General features: G+C 44.4%; 2 protein-coding genes and 1 pseudogene across 6 annotated transcripts in view; 2 read left to right on the top strand and 1 right to left on the bottom strand.

Annotated features, from left to right (window-relative positions):
- The first annotated feature begins 1,199 nt into the window (after window positions 1–1,199).
- Window positions 1,200–10,350, top strand: wnt4b (wingless-type MMTV integration site family, member 4b). Its single transcript, XM_047156559.2, has 9 exons — window positions 1,200–1,699; window positions 1,973–2,319; window positions 2,763–2,916; window positions 3,985–4,069; window positions 4,241–4,372; window positions 8,148–8,290; window positions 8,437–8,577; window positions 8,830–8,992; window positions 9,234–10,350. The coding sequence occupies exons 2-9, from the start codon at window positions 2,231–2,233 to the stop codon at window positions 9,401–9,403; spliced, it is 1,077 nt and encodes a 358-aa protein (XP_047012515.1). The 5' UTR covers window positions 1,200–1,699; window positions 1,973–2,230; the 3' UTR covers window positions 9,404–10,350.
- A 2,372-nt stretch (window positions 10,351–12,722) lies between these two features.
- The window catches only part of chd4b (chromodomain helicase DNA binding protein 4b), a 27,997-nt gene continuing 23,638 nt past the window's right edge, over window positions 12,723–17,081 (top strand). For 2 of the 5 annotated variants that reach the window (XM_053684056.1, XM_053684021.1), the window contains exons 1-8: window positions 12,724–12,990; window positions 13,639–13,721; window positions 13,850–13,965; window positions 14,115–14,375; window positions 14,531–14,649; window positions 14,792–15,084; window positions 15,275–15,387; window positions 16,242–16,359. In XM_053684056.1, coding sequence (XP_053540031.1) covers window positions 13,664–13,721; window positions 13,850–13,965; window positions 14,115–14,375; window positions 14,531–14,649; window positions 14,792–15,084; window positions 15,275–15,387; window positions 16,242–16,359 — 1,078 coding nt within the window. In that variant the 5' untranslated portion in view covers window positions 12,724–12,990; window positions 13,639–13,663. Of the gene's footprint in view, window positions 12,991–13,635; window positions 13,722–13,849; window positions 13,966–14,114; window positions 14,376–14,530; window positions 14,650–14,791; window positions 15,085–15,274; window positions 15,388–16,241; window positions 16,360–16,403; window positions 17,016–17,081 lie in introns of those variants that run through there. The other 3 variants (XM_053684079.1, XM_053684045.1, XM_053684103.1) reach the window with 3 other exon arrangements.
- Window positions 16,964–17,081, bottom strand: part of LOC124628768 (uncharacterized) — a 119-nt pseudogene continuing 1 nt past the window's right edge.

The following is a 17,081-nucleotide window of genomic DNA, read 5'->3' as shown; positions in this document are numbered from 1 at the left end:
AAATAAAACTGGAATTGGAGAGACAGGAACGAGGCAGAACTGATGGTGAAAGACCCAAAACTTCCACTAATCCCTTTTTTCTTTTCTTTAGTTTTTTTTTCTGCTTTTAACTTTTCGTTTTTACATTTTCTGTTATTCTTGGTGCGTTTATGTAACTACTGATGAGTTCTTTACTTTCATTTTCCTTTAATACAGTTCATTTACTATTTTTATTCTTTAATTTATTATTATTATTATAATTGTTATTATCATTATTATTATTATTGCGTAGTTAGGGGTTTAGGGGTCCTCCCGGTCGCTCAGTCCCGGACGTGATTTATTTTCGTCCTCCAGGTTCAATATTTGTGGTCCCCTCTTGTCTAAATGTCATCCCTTCTTCCGAGACAATACAGAGGGGTGAAGGACGATAGAATGGAGGGAGTGTGGGAGGAAGGGAGTGACGGAGGGGGCACACTCGTAAAGAACAGCAACAAAGTTTGGGAAAATTAAACAAGAGGTAAAGGGGACAGGGGCACGTCCTCTCTTTCTCTCTCTCTCACTCTCTCTCGCTCTCTGTCTCTCCATTTATCCCTTCATTTATTTATCACTCGCTTTTACGCAAAACATGTTTTTGTAAGAGATTTTGTAAAGGGGTGACATTTTCTGACGTAGACTTCTCAGACGATAGGTCACACACTCTCTCTCTCTCTCTCTCTCTCTCTCTCTCTCTGTTTCTCTCACTCTGTTTCTCTCTCTCCCACACACACATGACTAGTGCTCAGTTAAGGTTAGTGGTGGGCCAGTATTCAGTAGTCAGTGTGTAAATGAATGCATTTGGTTAAATTGAGTTTGGAATTCACTTGATTCACTCAAAGGAGTCATTTAAGAGAACGAGTCATTCATGATTCACACACACACACACACATATATACACACACACATATATACACACATGTACACACACACACATATATATACACACATGTACACACATATATACACACATGTACATACACACACACACACACACACATATATATATATATATATATATATATATATATACACACACACATGTACACACATACACATATATACAAACATATATATATATATATATATATATACACATATATATACGTACACATATACACACATATATATATATATATATATATATATATACACATGCACACACACACGCATATATATACACTCATACTTATGTGTGTTCAGTGCTAACAGTGATAATGAGGCTGAGCTCATCTCTCTCTCTCTCTCTCTCTCTCTCTCTCTTTATAACCCCTGTCCCACCTTCTTTATCTCCACTCGTCCCCTCACACTCCTCCGGATCGTTCGTCTCTAGAGGAATACACACTTGTTTTGTTTTGGAGAAAGGACTCGCTCTCACTCTACACAGGGATTATAATTAGGACTATAATTCACCTTCAATTATGACTTTATTTGAACTTTAATTCACATTTTAACTTTAAATAAATGAATTCAGTTATTCCGGTTAAAGACAGATTTTTTTAACAGGTTATCGGGATGAAGTGAAAGTCAAGTGTGTATTAATAAGAATAATGATAGTGATTAATTCCTGCATGAACACTGAACTCAACACTGAGTGTATATCACTGCAGCACTTTTAGTTATCATCGTCTTGGATTTATTGTTTATTGTTATTATTATTGGATGGTTGCCGTGGTGCTCCGGACAGGTAAGTCTCACTTCCTCATTACATCTAAACTTGACTTCTTCATGTTGTTCTGATGTCGGAAAACACACACACGTCTAACACTGCTTTAGTGTTGTGGTCTTTTAATAATTTAATCAGGTAACTTATTTAATTAATTAACACACCGTACTGCTCTCGGCCTATCAGAACACACCGTACTGCTCTTGGCCAATCAGAACACACCAGATTAGATGTTATTGTATATTTATGTGGAATAATTTTATGACTGCTGATTATTTAAATTCACTTTGACAGAGATGAGGGGAGAATCCCCAACACTGCACCTGAGAGAGTGAGACAGACAGACAGTCAGACTGATGGACAGACACATATAGACTGATCAAACAAGACAGAAATATAGGAAGATCCAAAGAAAATAGAAGACAGATAAACAGACAGAAAGATGGAATTTTAGACATTTGGACAGACAATTAGACACAGAGAGACTGATAGATAGACAGATAGATAAGCAGACAGACAGCTAGAGGAACAGACAGAGGGATAGACAGTCTGATGCCCACTGTCTCTTCTGTCAATCACACGGGACGACGCCTCCTGCTGTTGCTATGGGCAACCCACCTCACCATGGCAACCAACTGGCTGTAAGTGAAAGATGATATCACACATATGTAAACGCTAATAACTCCACCGTCTCACACCTGCAGATTCCTAACAACTCACTTGACTTAATTCATTAATATTATAATTAGAGGCGGGACTGTGGGTGTGGTTATGGGTGGGATTAAGGGCTGAGTTAGCATAATGACTTTTTTCTATGTACCTTATTACTGTATGTGTATAACAACTCTTCCTACTCATTCCCTCTGCACCCTAACTTCATTAGCACTCTGTCTGTCTGTCTCTCTCGCTGTCTCTCTCTGTCTATCTATCTGTCTCGCTCTCTATCTGTCTGTGTCTCTACCTCAGCAAAAACTACAAATTCATTCAGTTACAATTTCTGCCAGATCACATGAACATGTTTCTAAAGATGAACTGTGGTTGCCTTTGTTATTTTCTCTCTCTCTACCTGTCTGTCTGTCTGCAGTTCTCTGGTGCGTGTGCCGCGCTCTCGGCCGGTGTCGGGTCCAGAGGTGTGTGTTCGTCTACGGGGTCTGTCAGTGGGGCAGGTGGGAGTGTGCAGGGCGCGAGAGGAAGTGATGGAGTCTGTACGCAGAGCGGCTGAGATGGTCATCGACGAGGTGAGAGACAGACAGATAATATCTCTCTCTCAGTCTCCATCCATTTCTGTAGCGCTTATCCAAACAGGGGCACAGGGAATCTGGAGCCACCGTCTCACACACACACACACACTCACACACACTCACTCACTGGGGGAGGAAACCGGAGTACCCGGAGGAAACCCCCGAAGCACGGGGAGAACATGTGAACTCTACACACAGACTGGGCGGAGGCGGGAATCGAACCCCAACCCCGCAGATGTGAGGGAAACGTGCTAACCACTACAGCACACGACTCTCCCAGCGACGCATGTGGTCCCAATTCCCTCAGTTCCTCACGCACAACTTTAGTTCCTACCTGCAGTTAGTTCCTGCTCACTGTTTTACACTAATATGGAAGAAAACTCATAAGCGTGGCTGGAAGAACGTAGCAGAGATTACTGCTGTCTCTGTGAGAAGTACGTAGCTAGGACAGTTAGCTCACTTTGCTAATCTAATCCGAGAAGTAAGTTCCAGCTGAGCAGGTAACACGTAAATCACGCCGCTGAAGTTCACACGGATTAGTGCCGTGTTTCATCTGTGTTTATTACACACACGTAGCTACTACAGTTTACTAGCGAACAGGCCCCGCCCACAAGCAGCAGCACAGTACACACCTCCAAACTCCAAACTACAAGCAATGCTGCGGAGCGTGACGGTGTGTGTGGAGCGTGACGGTGCTAACTGGAGTTCCACAGAAAAGCCCTTCGTTTCTCCTGCACGGATTCTGGAACCGTATTCCCAGAACCGGCCGGGTTTTATTTAATTTTATTTAATTTTATTTCATTTTATTTCATTTTACTTCTGCTACTGACACAAACATCACTATTACAGCCCTGTTTCTGATTCTCAACCATTCAACTCTCTCTCTTTCCACCTGTCTCTCTCTCTGCCTCTCTCTCTCTCTCCGCCTGTCTCTCTCTCTCTGCCTGTCTCTCTCTCTCTGCCTGTCTCTCTCCCTCTACCTCTCTCTCTCTCTGCCTGTATATCTGTCTCTCTCTGCCTGTCTCTCTCTCTCTCTCTCTCTCCACCTGTGTGTCTCTCTCTCAGTGTCAGCATCAGTTCCGTAATCGGAGGTGGAACTGCTCCACTACTCCTCGTGGTGTTAATGTGTTCGGCCGTGTTATGAATCAAGGTCAGAAATTTCACTTCTAACACCTCTACACACACACACACACACACACACACCATTTCTAACACCTTTACACACACGTCAGGTGAAGAAGTGAGACGAGAAGATAGACATGACATCATTATCTAACCAAGTCAAACTTAAGCTCTGTGTGTGTGTGTGTGTGTGTTGCAGGGACGCGGGAGGCGGCGTTTGTCCATGCCCTCTCGTCAGCGGCTGTAGCTGTTGCAGTGACGCGAGGTTGCAGCCGGGGGGAGCTGGAGAGGTGTGGCTGTGACCGCAAGGTCAGGGGAGTCAGTCCTGAGGGTGTGTATACACACACACACACACACACACACAGACACACAGACACACTTCAGTGCTAAACACATGTATAAAAACACCCTGACTGCCTGAGTTATCTAGTGTTAGATAATTAGAAAAAAACACTGCCACAGTCCTATTGGCTGAAACCAGTCACCTGATTAGGACTGCAGAAATACACAGAAATAACCAGCTGTTTATTACGGTCTTAACTATAACCAGCTGTTTATTACGGTCTTAACTATAACCAGCTGTTTATTACAGTATTAACTATAACCAGCGGTTTATTACAGTATTAACTATAACCAGCTGTTTATTACGGTATTAACTATAACTAGCTGTTTATTACGGTATTAACTATAACTAGCTGTTTATTACAGTATTAACTATAACCAGCTGTTTATTACAGTATTAACTATAACCAGCTGTTTATTACGGTCTTAACTATAACCAGCTGTTTATTACAGTATTAACTATAACCAGCTGTTTATTACGGTCTTAACTATAACCAGCTGTTTATTACGGTCTTAACTATAACCAGCTGTTTATTACGGTATTAACTATAACCAGCTGTTTATTACGGTATTAACTATAACCAGCTGTTTATTACGGTCTTAACTATAACCAGCTGTTTATTACGGTATTAACTATAACCAGCTGTTTATTACGGCATTAACTATAACCAGCTGTTTATTACGGTATTAACTATAACCAGCTGTTTATTACAGTATTAACTATAACCAGCTGTTTATTACGGTATTAACTATAACTAGCTGTTTATTACGGTATTAACTATAACCAGCTGTTTATTACGGTCTTAACTATAACCAGCTGTTTATTACGGTATTAACTATAACTAGCTGACTAACGTTACACCAACGGTTAGTTATTGGACAAGCTATAACACATAGCTTCTGTTTAATAGAGTATTAACTCAAACACAGGTTAACTCCAAAAGTATTGGCACTCCAAGAGAACAGGTAGAAATGATTGTGAGGAAAATATATACACACTATTTTATCTTCTCATAAGATTATATTTTCTCTCAACACTCCAAAAGAGAATTTACAATAAACTCAGCCCCAAGAGTTCTGCTGTTGCTCCAGAACGTTTCCTCTGTACAGGTGACATCATGATTTCTGCTGAGTATCAGGATATTTCAGCCCAAAACCTGGTTGTCTTTGCCAGTGACAACGTGACCATAGCTGGACTTTATAATAAGATAAAGAACCCAAACATCGATCCAAAGCAGCGCAGGAAGGATTACAGACATGAAATCAGTGTTTTCCATCAGTCTCAGGATTTGAAACCAAATGAAGAGGAACGTCCTCATTTCCTCACGCCCTCATGTCCTCATTTCTTCACGTCGTCATTTCCTCACGTCGTCATTTCCTCACATCCTCAATTCCTCACATCCTCATTTCCTCACGTCCTCACATCCTCATTTCCTCATTTCCTCACATGCTCATGTCCTTACGTCCTTGTCGTCATTTCCTCATGTCCTCATTTCCTCACATTCTCATGTCCTAATTTCCTCACGTCCTCATTTCCTCGCGTCCTCACATCCTCATGTCCTCATTTCCTCACATCCTCATTTCCTCACACCCTCACGTCCTCATTTCCTCACATGCTCATTTCCTCACGTCCTCACATCCTCATTTCCTCATTTCCTCACATGCTCATGTCCTTACGTCCTTGTCGTCATTTCCTCGCATTCTCAAATCCTCATTTCCTTACGTCCTCATTTCCTTACGTCCTCATTTCCTTATGTCCTCACGTCCTCATTTCTTCACATCCTCATTTCCTCACGTCCTCATTTCCTCACTTCCTCAGGTCCTCATTTCCTCGCGTTCTCACATCCTCATTTCCTCACGTCCTTATTTCCTCACATGCTCATGTCCTTATGTCCTCGTCCTCATTTCCTCATGTCCTCATTTCCTCACATTCTCTTTTCCTCATGTACTCATTTCCTCGCGTCCTCATTTCAAGTATGCATGTCCTAACGTCATAATTTCCTCATGTCCTCACGTCCTCGTCCTCGTTTCCTCACATCCTCATTTCCTCACGTCCTCACATCCTCATTTCCTCATGTCCTCATTTCCTCACATGCTCATGTCCTCATGTCCTCATTTCCTCACATTCTCATGTCCTAATTTCCTCACGTCCTCATTTCCTCACGTCCTCATTTCCTCACGTCCTCATTTTCTCGCGTCCTCACATCCTCATGTCCTCATTTTCTCACGTCCTCATTTCCTCACACCCTCACGTCCTCATTTCCTCACATGCTCATTTCCTCACGTCCTCACATCCTCATTTCCTCACGGCCTCATTTCCTCACTTCCTCAGGTCCTCATTTCCTCATGTCCTCATTTCCTTACGTCCTCATTTCCTCACGTCCTCATTTTCTCACATCCTCATTTCCTCACGTCCTCATTTCCTCAATTCCTCAGGTCCTCATTTCCTCGCGTTCTCACATCCTCATGTCCTCATTTCCTCACATCCTTATTTCCTCACATGCTCATGTCCTTACGTCCTCGTCCTCATTTCCTCATGTCCTCATTTCCTCACATTCTCTTTTCCTCATGTCCTCATTTCCTCACATTCTCAGGTCCTCATTTCCTTGCGTCCTCACATCCACATGTCCACACATCCACATTTCCTCATGTCCGCATGTCCTCACGTCCTCGTCCTTGTTTCCTCACGTCCTCATTTCCTCACATTCTCACATCCTCATTTCCTCAGGTCCTCATTTCCTCACGTCCTCATTTCCTCACGTCCTCATTTCCTCATGTCCTCACATTCTCATTTCCTCATGTCCTCACATTCTCATTTCCTCACGTCCTCATTTCCTCACATCCTCACGTCCTCATGTACTCATTTCTTCATTTCCGGATGTCCACGTCCTCATTTCCTCACATCCTCATTTCCTCACGTCCTCACATCCTCATTTCCTCACGTCCTTACTTCCTCAGGTCTTCATTTCCTCACGTCCTCATTTCCTCACATGCTCATGTACTTACGTCCTCGTCCTCATTTCCTCATGTCCTCACGTCCTCATTTCCTCACATTCTCACGTCTGCATGTATTCATTTCTTCATTTCCGCATGTCCTCATTTCCTCACATCCTCACATGCTCATTTCCTCACGTCCTCATGTACTCATGTCCTCAATTCCTCACTTCCTCAGGTCCTCATTTCCTCACGTCCTCACATCCTCATTTCCTCACGTCCTCACATCATGTCCTCATTTCCTCACACCCGCATGTCCTCGTTTCCTCATGTCCGCATGTCCTCACGTCCTCATCCTCGTTTCCTCACGCCCTCATTTCTTCATGTCCTCGTTTCCTCACGTCCTCATTTCCTCACATTCTCACGTCCTCATGTTCTCAGGTCCTCATTTCCTCACGTCCTCACATTCTCATTTCCTCACGTCCTCATTTCCTCACGTCCTTGTTTCCTCACGTCCTCATTTACTCACGTCCTCACATCCTCATTTACTCACGTCCTCACATCCTCATTTACGCACATCCTCATATCCTCATTTACTCACGTCCTCATTTCTCATTTCCTCACATCCTCATATCCTCATTTCCTAACGTCCTCATTTCCTCACTACTTCACATCCTCATTTCCTCAGGTCCTCATTTCATCACATCCTCACGTCCTCATTTCCTCACATCCTCACATATCCTCATTTCCTCACTTCCCCATTTCCTCACGTCCTAATTTCCTTGTTTTCTCATGTCCACCTGTCCTTGTTTCCTCATGTCTCTCTGCAGGGTTCCAGTGGTCGGGGTGTTCAGATAATCTGTCGTATGGTGTTGCATTCTCTCAGACGTTTGTTGATGAGCCAGAGCGAGTGAAGGGAACATCATCAGGGCGACCACTAATGAACATCCACAATAACGAAGCAGGACGAAAGGTGAGCACAGACAGACAGACAGACGATATGGAATGGATTCTGATAGACAGGAGTGTCCCTCCATATTTCACTCAGTTACATCCTCTCTCTCTCTTTCTCTGTCTCTTTCTCTCTGTCTCTCTCTCTCTCTCTGTCTCTCTCTCCAGGCTATCCTTCACAACATGCAGGTGGAGTGTAAGTGTCACGGTGTTTCGGGTTCCTGTGAGCTCAGAACCTGCTGGAAGGTGATGCCTCCGTTCCGCAGAGTCGGTGCTGTACTGAAGGAACGATTCGACGGAGCCACAGAGGTACAACACGTCTCAGGCCGCGTCCCACGTCGGATTGAAATGCTTTCGATACCGCAGCTTTTACGATTTGCAGTGAATTATGGGTAATATCTGTAATACTCACTAACAGGAAGTGTCACTAATCTAGAATCTGTTGCTGTACTGGTGCTTGGGACGGAACCAACGTTATTTAAGAATTCTAACCAGACATAGACACCACTGTCACTGATCTTGGATGTCCAGTAAGGTCAAAGGTCACCTGTTGATTCTCAGGTGCGTCTGACACGTATCGGATCTCGTGCCGCTCTGCTGCCGAAGGACCCTGACGTGAAGCCGCCTGCTGCTCGAGATCTCGTCTACTTGGCCGCTTCTCCTGATTTCTGTCGCCTGGACCCTGAGAATGGCATCCTGGGAACCGCTGGCCGCCGCTGCAATGGTACGTTTACAAAACGCTACAGCATGATGTCATAGCCCCACCCCCTTTTCCTTATAATGCCCACACAAGCTATTACTGCACTTTCCCCATTTGCTCTGCCCCCTCATCTCCATACCCCACCCCTTCATTTCCATATGGTACTGATGTACATCAGTATAAACAGGATTGTCATACATCTCTCTCACTCTCTGTTTGCTCCACCCCCTCATCTCTGTGCCCCGCCCCTTTTCCTGACACACAGGGACGTCGCGCTTAGCCCCGGACGGCTGCGAACTGCTGTGCTGTGGTCCGGGTTTCCGCTCGGGTCGAGCCGAAGTGGTTCAGCGCTGCTCCTGCAAATTCTCCTGGTGCTGCTCAGTCCGCTGTCAGCAATGCAGAAACACAGTGCTCATACACACCTGCAGAGAGTGACACACACACACACACACACACACACACACACAGACCATTTCATCTCATGTTGATGACTTGCTGTGATTATAAACACAGATTAGACCGTCAAGTATAAATCACTTCATTACACACCCGCATTTCATATTAATGACCCGAAACAAATCCGCTGTCCGCCCTCTTCCACATACACGAGCTCACCGACACCCACGATTGGCTAGCGTCACTGTGACAGGTAGCTCTGCTAATCATGCTGTCTTGGACTCCACCCACAGAGGGTGTGTGCTATCATTGGGAAGCGAACTCATGATTTATTTCTGTTGTGGCAGTCAGGAGTCCATAACACAGGAAAAATAAGACTCACCATTCACACCAAGGACAAAAGTAATGGCACCCTTTTAGTCGTCATCTTGTCGTTTTCAGCTCTCTGTGAACTGTAGATATTTTTGGCTAAATGTAAATCAGCCGTGCCATGAATGTTCTTTGTAATTTACGTCTGATTGGTGTTTTTCAACATGCACACGTGCGCACATTAACTAAACGAGTGATAAATGAAAGGTGAATTCCAGCTGTCTGATGATGATGATGATGATGATGATGTCATATCGGGTGTTACGGCAACCGGCCAATCAGCAGCTTTGCTTCAATTCACATTCATTATAAAATCTCTTATTATACAATACGTTAACATGTGAGTATGATAACGATAATAGATGGGGTGAAACCCTGAACTGTGACACACACACACACACACACACACACACACACACACTAACTGTATGAGACAAAGCTTTAAGGCGGAGATTAACCCTGTAACACACCCTGCTGTAGTATGGAGAGTGTAATAAGTGTAGAGTAGAGCACGTGGTGTGTTTGTAATATTCAGTGTTACTGATTATAACCTCATATTTATTTCAGACTCGCAAACATTTGTTTCACTTAATAAACTCATCGCCATGGCTACAGCAGCGTCGACTCGTCATTGCTCATCTGTTCTCACATACACACACACACACTTCTGTTTGGTACACAAACTGCTGATTAGTATTACTCTGTGTACAGTGATGTTATTATTGTTGTTGTTGTTGTTGACAGTCTTTTTTCCTTCTTTTCCAAGCTCCAGTATGAACTTAAATAGTTTTTGTCTCTAGTTAATACACTTACGTTTATTTTATTCCTCTTTGGCCTGGTGAAGTTTAACAGTTAAACCACTTCCCTGTAACGACTGTAATTAGAATTCAACCTGACCAATGGCATTGGTCCTTTATGCCACGCCCACTGTAGTACAGGATCGTTCCTGCAGTAGTGGAGGTTATGATGCGTTATAATGACAGTACACACTCCATACTGCTGACCTGCTTCTGGGTAACTGGGTTACTGTGGACATCCCAGAGAATATTATAGGATACAGATTTAGCTCCTACACACACACACACACACACACACACACTCTATGAATCAGAGAGATGTGTGTGTGTGAAAGTAAGTAGGTCATACGTCAGTGTCCATCATGGGTTACGTGCTCTTCACTCCATCTCCAAGTGCTCTCTATTCAGAGCATGACTCAAGCATTATGGGATGGCGCGTGTGTTTGGGGGGATGACTCCACCTCCTCAACTCCGTTCCTGATTGGTGACCAACAGCGAATCTCCGCACACAATTCTCCATGGTGACTGATCTAGTATAATGAGGTGTGTGTGTGTGTGTGTGTGTGTGTGGGATGTAAACATGTCGCTGTTACTGCAGTTGCATGTCGGCTCCTGCAGGAAACACAATGAGGTGAAAGTGGAAAAATCTGATCTAAACCCCACATCATCTACAATCTATAATCCATCATCTACAATCACCTCTCGTTCTGACACCTTATGGTTTCTATAGTAACGGCTCAGCCACAGGGACGTGCTCGGCAGACACTCCACTGCTAATAAGCACATTAATGAAAGCACTGACATGGTGAAGTTTTCTGTCTGGAGATGTTATTCAGCGTTTATGGAAGGAGTCTCCATTGTCAGCGCGTTGCCGTCAGAGCAGAATAAAGGTTATTAAATATCTGAGCTCACGTACGTGTTCAGGGAGATGTTCAAACGTTACAAACATGCCTTCCTGCAGGTTTCATCTCCAACCAAAATCTAACACTCCTGCTTTAGCTGATCAAGAACTTCTGAACGGAAGGCAGTGATTAGATGGTCAGGTTGGAGCTAAAGTGTTCCCCAGACCTCATCCACCAGAGCAGTCTGTTGTTTGAGTGTGAAGTGTGTGAGGTCCTTCATGATCTTTGCTGCTGTGGTCCTGGTATAGATGTTCTCCAGGCTGGACGGTGCTGAACAGATCAGCAGGTCCTCAGCATTGCTCCTCACAGCTCCTCTAGCAGGCGCTGATGTTCCCAGTACATGAGTAGATGAGGAGGAGGAGGAAGAGGAGGAGTGATAATGCCACATCATGTGGTACTGACCCAGTTATTCAGCATCACTGTGTAATCAGTGCTGATGTTCATCTCATCAGATTGGTCAGTTCTCCTCCAATTACCCTGTATGACTTTTATGGAGGTGATTGGACTTGAAGCGGTCTCTCTCTCTCTCTCTCTCTCTCTCTCTCTCTCTCTCTCTCTCTCTCTCTCTCTCACACACACACACACACACACACACACACACACTAACCATCAAACTATTTCCTGTTTAATGACCTGATCTCATCTGCATAGGTATCATTTGTCCTATTTTTTAATAATAATAATAATAATAATAATAAATTATTATTATTGTTAGCAGTAGTAGTTATTGTTATTATTATTATTATTAATAATAATAATAATAATAATAATAATAATAATAGTAGTAGTACTAGTAGGATTGATTATATTATTGTGTGTGTGTGTGTTTGTGTTTTATTCTAAACTCGTTGTGTTACAGATTACAGGTCACTCGTCTCCAGATTAAAATCCTGCCCAGGTGGACACTCGGCCCTGCCAGGATTATTATGGTCTGGTTGCTAGGTGCCAGAGTTTCCCCAGAGACCATGTGACTGACTGTAATGCCCCCCACCAACACACACACACACACACACACACACACACACACACACATCCAACCTTCCCTTGTTTTTTAGGAGTTGTGTGTATTATGGGATGGCACTGGACTATTATGGGATGTCAGAGCAGCGAAAGGGAGGGTGGGGTGCCATCTCTATGGTAACATGGTTGCTATGGGGGCAGGGACAGAGTGTGTGTGTGTGTGTGTGTGTGTGTGTGTGTGTGTGTGTGTGTATTAGGCAGGGTGACTATTATGGTCTGTAGGTTGCGAGGTGGCTGTGCTGAGTTCAGTGTGTGTGTGTGTGTGTGTGTGTGTGTGTGTGTGTGTGTGTGTGTGCAGGATTATTATGGGATGTCCACCCCCCCCCCTGGTCTCTCTTTGTGTGTGTGAGTGTGTGTGTGAGGGATTGGAGAGGAAAAGCAGGGGGTGAACACTGGCCGTCGTGTCTAAACAACATTACAGCAGTTTAGCAGCTTTTTCTTTCCCCGGAAGTTGAAGATTAGTTTAATGAGGGTTTAATTGAATTCTGATCTGAAATAAAGGCAGCAGAAGCGGGTTACCTGTTCCTCGGGCTGACCTGTGAGTAATCGGACTGTAATCCGCTTGGTGTGTGTTTATTGTTGTGTGTTTGCAGCGCAGTGGAAATGTTTCGGTTTCTGTTTACAAACTGTCAGTAAGTGATAAAGCCCTGAACTTGGACTCAACCATTTTGACAGTTTCGTTAGCTTAGCCTAGCTAGCTTCTGTCCCATTTTAAGTTACTCCCACGCTTACTTGCAAAACAGTCGAGTGATAATAAATAAAAATCGGCGTGGGTGTAATAAATAAATATCAGCATTTAGGTTTGTTTTCGCCACCTGCTAATAAGGATAAGACGTCCTGCTAGCCAAACTTCACCTCAGGTGTTTTTTTTTCTTTCCCTATCCGTATTGAACAAGCCACGCCCACTTTCTCTCAGTACATCTCGGCATCCGTGCTGCTATTGGTACGTGTTGCTGTTCTCCGCGCGAATGCGAGCCGTTCGCCAATCACATCGCTAGAGGCGGGACACTAGTTGACCAATCAGAACATAAATAGGGCGGCCTGAATCAGAATGCGGGTGTAGAAAGTGACACAGAAGTGAAGGGAAGTTAAAACATCAGGCTATAAACTGTGTATAGATAACTATAAGTAAAAAAAAAAAAAAAATCATATTTAAATATATATATTATGAAATATGTGTTAGCAGATGCGCGAGGGTTTGTGCTTCCAGGATGTCAGGAAGTGAAGAGGAACCCGCAGAGCATTTCAGCTCCAGGAGGCTGTTAGAAGGTGAGGAGGTTTAACATGAACTCTAATTCTCATCTGAAGCTCAGGTCAGTCCTGCTGAGCTCGAATACTGAAGCCCAGTGTGTCATATTTACTCAAATGTGTTGAATGTGTTGTGGTGCGGCGGACAGATGATGGAGCAGATGAACACACACCTGAGATGGAACCTCCAAAGTCCAAGAAGAAGAAAAAAGCAAAGAAGAGTAAAGAGAGTAGGAGCAGTAGACGACAGAAAGCCCTCCGAGAGGTCACACACACACATACACACACACACCTAAACACCAGTCAGAAGTCCAACACCACTGTACTCTGTGATGAGAGAAGGTCTGAGCTCTGTGTGTGTGTGTGTGTGTGTGTGTGTGTGTGTGTGTGTGTGTTCCCCCTCCTGTCCTGTAGGAGGTGATGGTGAGCTCTCCTGAAGCTCTGGAGGCTCTGCGGCTGGTGGAGGAGGAAGAGGAGGAGGAGGAGGAAGAGCGGCCCGTGCGATCCGACAGCGAGGGGAGCGATTACGCCCCCAGCAAGAAGAAGAAGAAGAAGTCCAGCTCCTCCTCCAAAGACAGGAAGAAAGCAGAGAAGAGCGGCGGAGGCAAAAACAAACGGAAAGTTCCAGACCCGGAGGAAGAAGATGAGGAAGACGACGATGAAGACACTGGACAGGTGAGGGGTTAAAAGTTAAACTATAACAATGCACAGTTGTATTCAACCAACGCAATATTATTTTATCTGTCCTTCTTTCTTTCTTTCTTTCTTTCTTTCTTACTTGTGTATGTGTGTGTGTGTGTGTGTGTGTGTGTGTGTGTGTGTGTGTCCAGGGGCCGAAGTCTTCGTCTCAGCTCCTGGCAGAGTGGGGGATGAAGGACATCGACCACACCTTCACACAGGAGGACTATCACACGCTCACCAACTACAAAGCCTTCAGTCAGATGATCAGGTACAGCACTCTGCTGTTTGTCCTGCTGCTCGAGTCACAGAGCCACGCCCTGTTTCAGACCTCGCCCCAAACCAGGGGGAGGAATGATGGAGGAATAAATAGGGAGATGGAGTGTTGCTAACGGTGATTCTCTTTCTCTCAGGCCGCTGATCGCAGCACGGAACCCAAAAATCGCCGTGTCAAAGATGATGATGGTGCTGGGAGCCAAGTGGCGTGAGTTCAGCACCAATAACCCCATCAGGGCATCTGCAAACGCTGGCCCCGCCCCTCTGATTGTCGATACCGTCACTGCACCTAGAGGGGTGGAACTAGCAGGACCTGGGGCCACTTCCATAGCAACGACAACATCGTCATCCTCGGTAACGGCAACGACGACAACACAACCAGCGGCTGCTGCACCACCACTACGCAAAGCCAAGACCAAAGAGGGCAAAGGTGAGAGAGAGAGAGAGAGAGACAGAGAGATTAGTGAAGGAGGAGCGAAGAGATAATTCAGTAATAGTGGGACAGATGATTGTATTTATGTTAACAGTTAGATTATTGGACAGATATATAATTGTCAGTGTGTCTGCTCACACTGTGTGTGTGTGTGTGTGTGTGTGTGTGTGTGTGTGTGTGTGTTCAGGCCCGAATGCTCGCAGAAAGACGAAGCCCAAACCACAGGATAAGAAATCTAAAGCGAAGAAAGTGGCGCCGCTCAAAATCAAACTGGCTGCATTCAAGAGGAAAAGATCATCAGTAAGTTTATTATAAACCCCACCCTCAAATCAAACTCAGGTCTAGTTTATTATAAACCCCACCCCCAAATCATACTCGGGCCTAGTTTATTATAAACCCCACCCCCAAATCAAACTCAGGTCTAGTTTATTATAAACCCCGCCCCCAAATCATACTCAGGCCTAGTTTATTATAAACCCCACCCCCAAATCAAACAGGTCTAGTTTATTATAAACCCCACCCCCAAATCATACTCAGGTCTAGTTTATTATAAACCCCGCCCCAAATCATACTCAGGCCTAGTTTATTATAAACCCCGCCCCCAAATCATACTCGGGCCTAGTTTATTATAAACCCCACCCTCAAATCAAACTCAGGCCTAGTTTATTAGAAACCCCACCCTCAAATCATACTCAGGCCTAGTTTATTATAAACCCCGCCCCCAAATCAAACTCAGGCCTAGTTTATTATAAACCCCACCCTCAAATCATACTCAGGTCTAGTTTATTATAAACCCCACCCCCAAATCATACTCAGGTCTAGTTTATTATAAACCCCGCCCCCAAATCATACTCAGGCCTAGTTTATTATAAACCCCGCCCCCAAATCAAACTCAGGCCTAGTTTATTATAAACCCCACCCCCAAATCAAACTCGGGTCTAGTTTATTATAAACCCCGCCCCCAAATCAAACTCAGGTCTCGTTTATTATAAACCCCGCCCCCAAATCATACTCAGGCCTAGTTTATTATAAACCCCGCCCCCAAATCATACTCGGGCCTAGTTTATTATAAACCTCGCCCACAAATCACACTCAAGCCTACAGTTTATTATAAACTCCGCCCCAACTCCTCCCTCTGTCTGTTTCTCTCTCAGAGTGGTGAGGATGATGACGGCGAGAGTGATTTTGACGGTTTTTCGGTGAGTGACGGGTCGACCCGCAGCAGCCGCACTAAGAGCAAAAAGTTGAAGAACTCCAAGAAGAAGAAGAAAGGTGTGACATACACACACACACTGTGATTAAAACATGTTGATGAAGTATGATTTTTTTTTTTTTTTTATTTAACCAGGAAAGACTCTTGAGATTACGAATCTGTCTTTCCACAGCGTCCTGGCCGAGTTAGGCAGCAGCAAGTCATTTCACATTTACAGACAGACAACATAAACAAATAAAAAGTCAGCAACATGAATAAAAACCTAACAGCACTAGTTAAACACATTGGCAGGATTAGCAGGACGAGTTTTCCCATTTTCAGGCTCCCGTGTAAGGCGTTCCAGGCTGATGGAGCGGAGCACATAAAAGCCCTTTTGCCAAGATTAGTTGTAGTTTTAGGGACCGTTAGTAAAATCAGGTCCTGTGACCGGACTGAAGAACACTGTTATGTGCAGTGTATAGTTTGTTTGTTTGTTGTCGCCTTGCTGTTTGCTTGCTCCTTTTTTTTCTCTTTCTCTCTCCTGTCCTCTCCCTTTTTCCACAGTTCCTGCCAGTTGGTGGATCGGCCTTCATTCATTATAACCACTAGGCCAATTGAAGACGGGGAAACACAGAAATGGGAGGAGCTCTGGCTTTAAAAAGCTCATGGCGACCTCATCTCCAGAGCTCACAGCACCTGGTACTCCCAGGCAGTCTCCCATCCAAGTACTATCCAGGTCCGACTCTGCTTAGCTTAAGAGATCAGATGAGATCGGGCGGTGTGCGAGTGGTATGGTTGTAAG

Source organism: Ictalurus punctatus, chromosome 1 (assembly GCF_001660625.3).
Source record: "Ictalurus punctatus breed USDA103 chromosome 1, Coco_2.0, whole genome shotgun sequence".
Classification (NCBI taxonomy): domain Eukaryota; kingdom Metazoa; phylum Chordata; class Actinopteri; order Siluriformes; family Ictaluridae; genus Ictalurus; species Ictalurus punctatus.
Note: the sequence above shows the minus strand (reverse complement) of the source record. Positions and strands in the feature narration are given on the sequence as shown.

Excerpts from the sequence above, each read along its gene's own strand:
- wnt4b (XM_047156559.2), top strand. The coding sequence starts at position 2,231 with ATGCCCACTGTCTCTTCTGTCAATCACACGGGACGACGCCTCCTGCTG. Across the intron at positions 4,373-8,147 it reads CAGGGGAGTCAGTCCTGAGG|GGTTCCAGTGGTCGGGGTGT; the intron begins GTGTGTATACAC and ends GTCTCTCTGCAG. Across the intron at positions 8,578-8,829 it reads GATTCGACGGAGCCACAGAG|GTGCGTCTGACACGTATCGG; the intron begins GTACAACACGTC and ends GTTGATTCTCAG.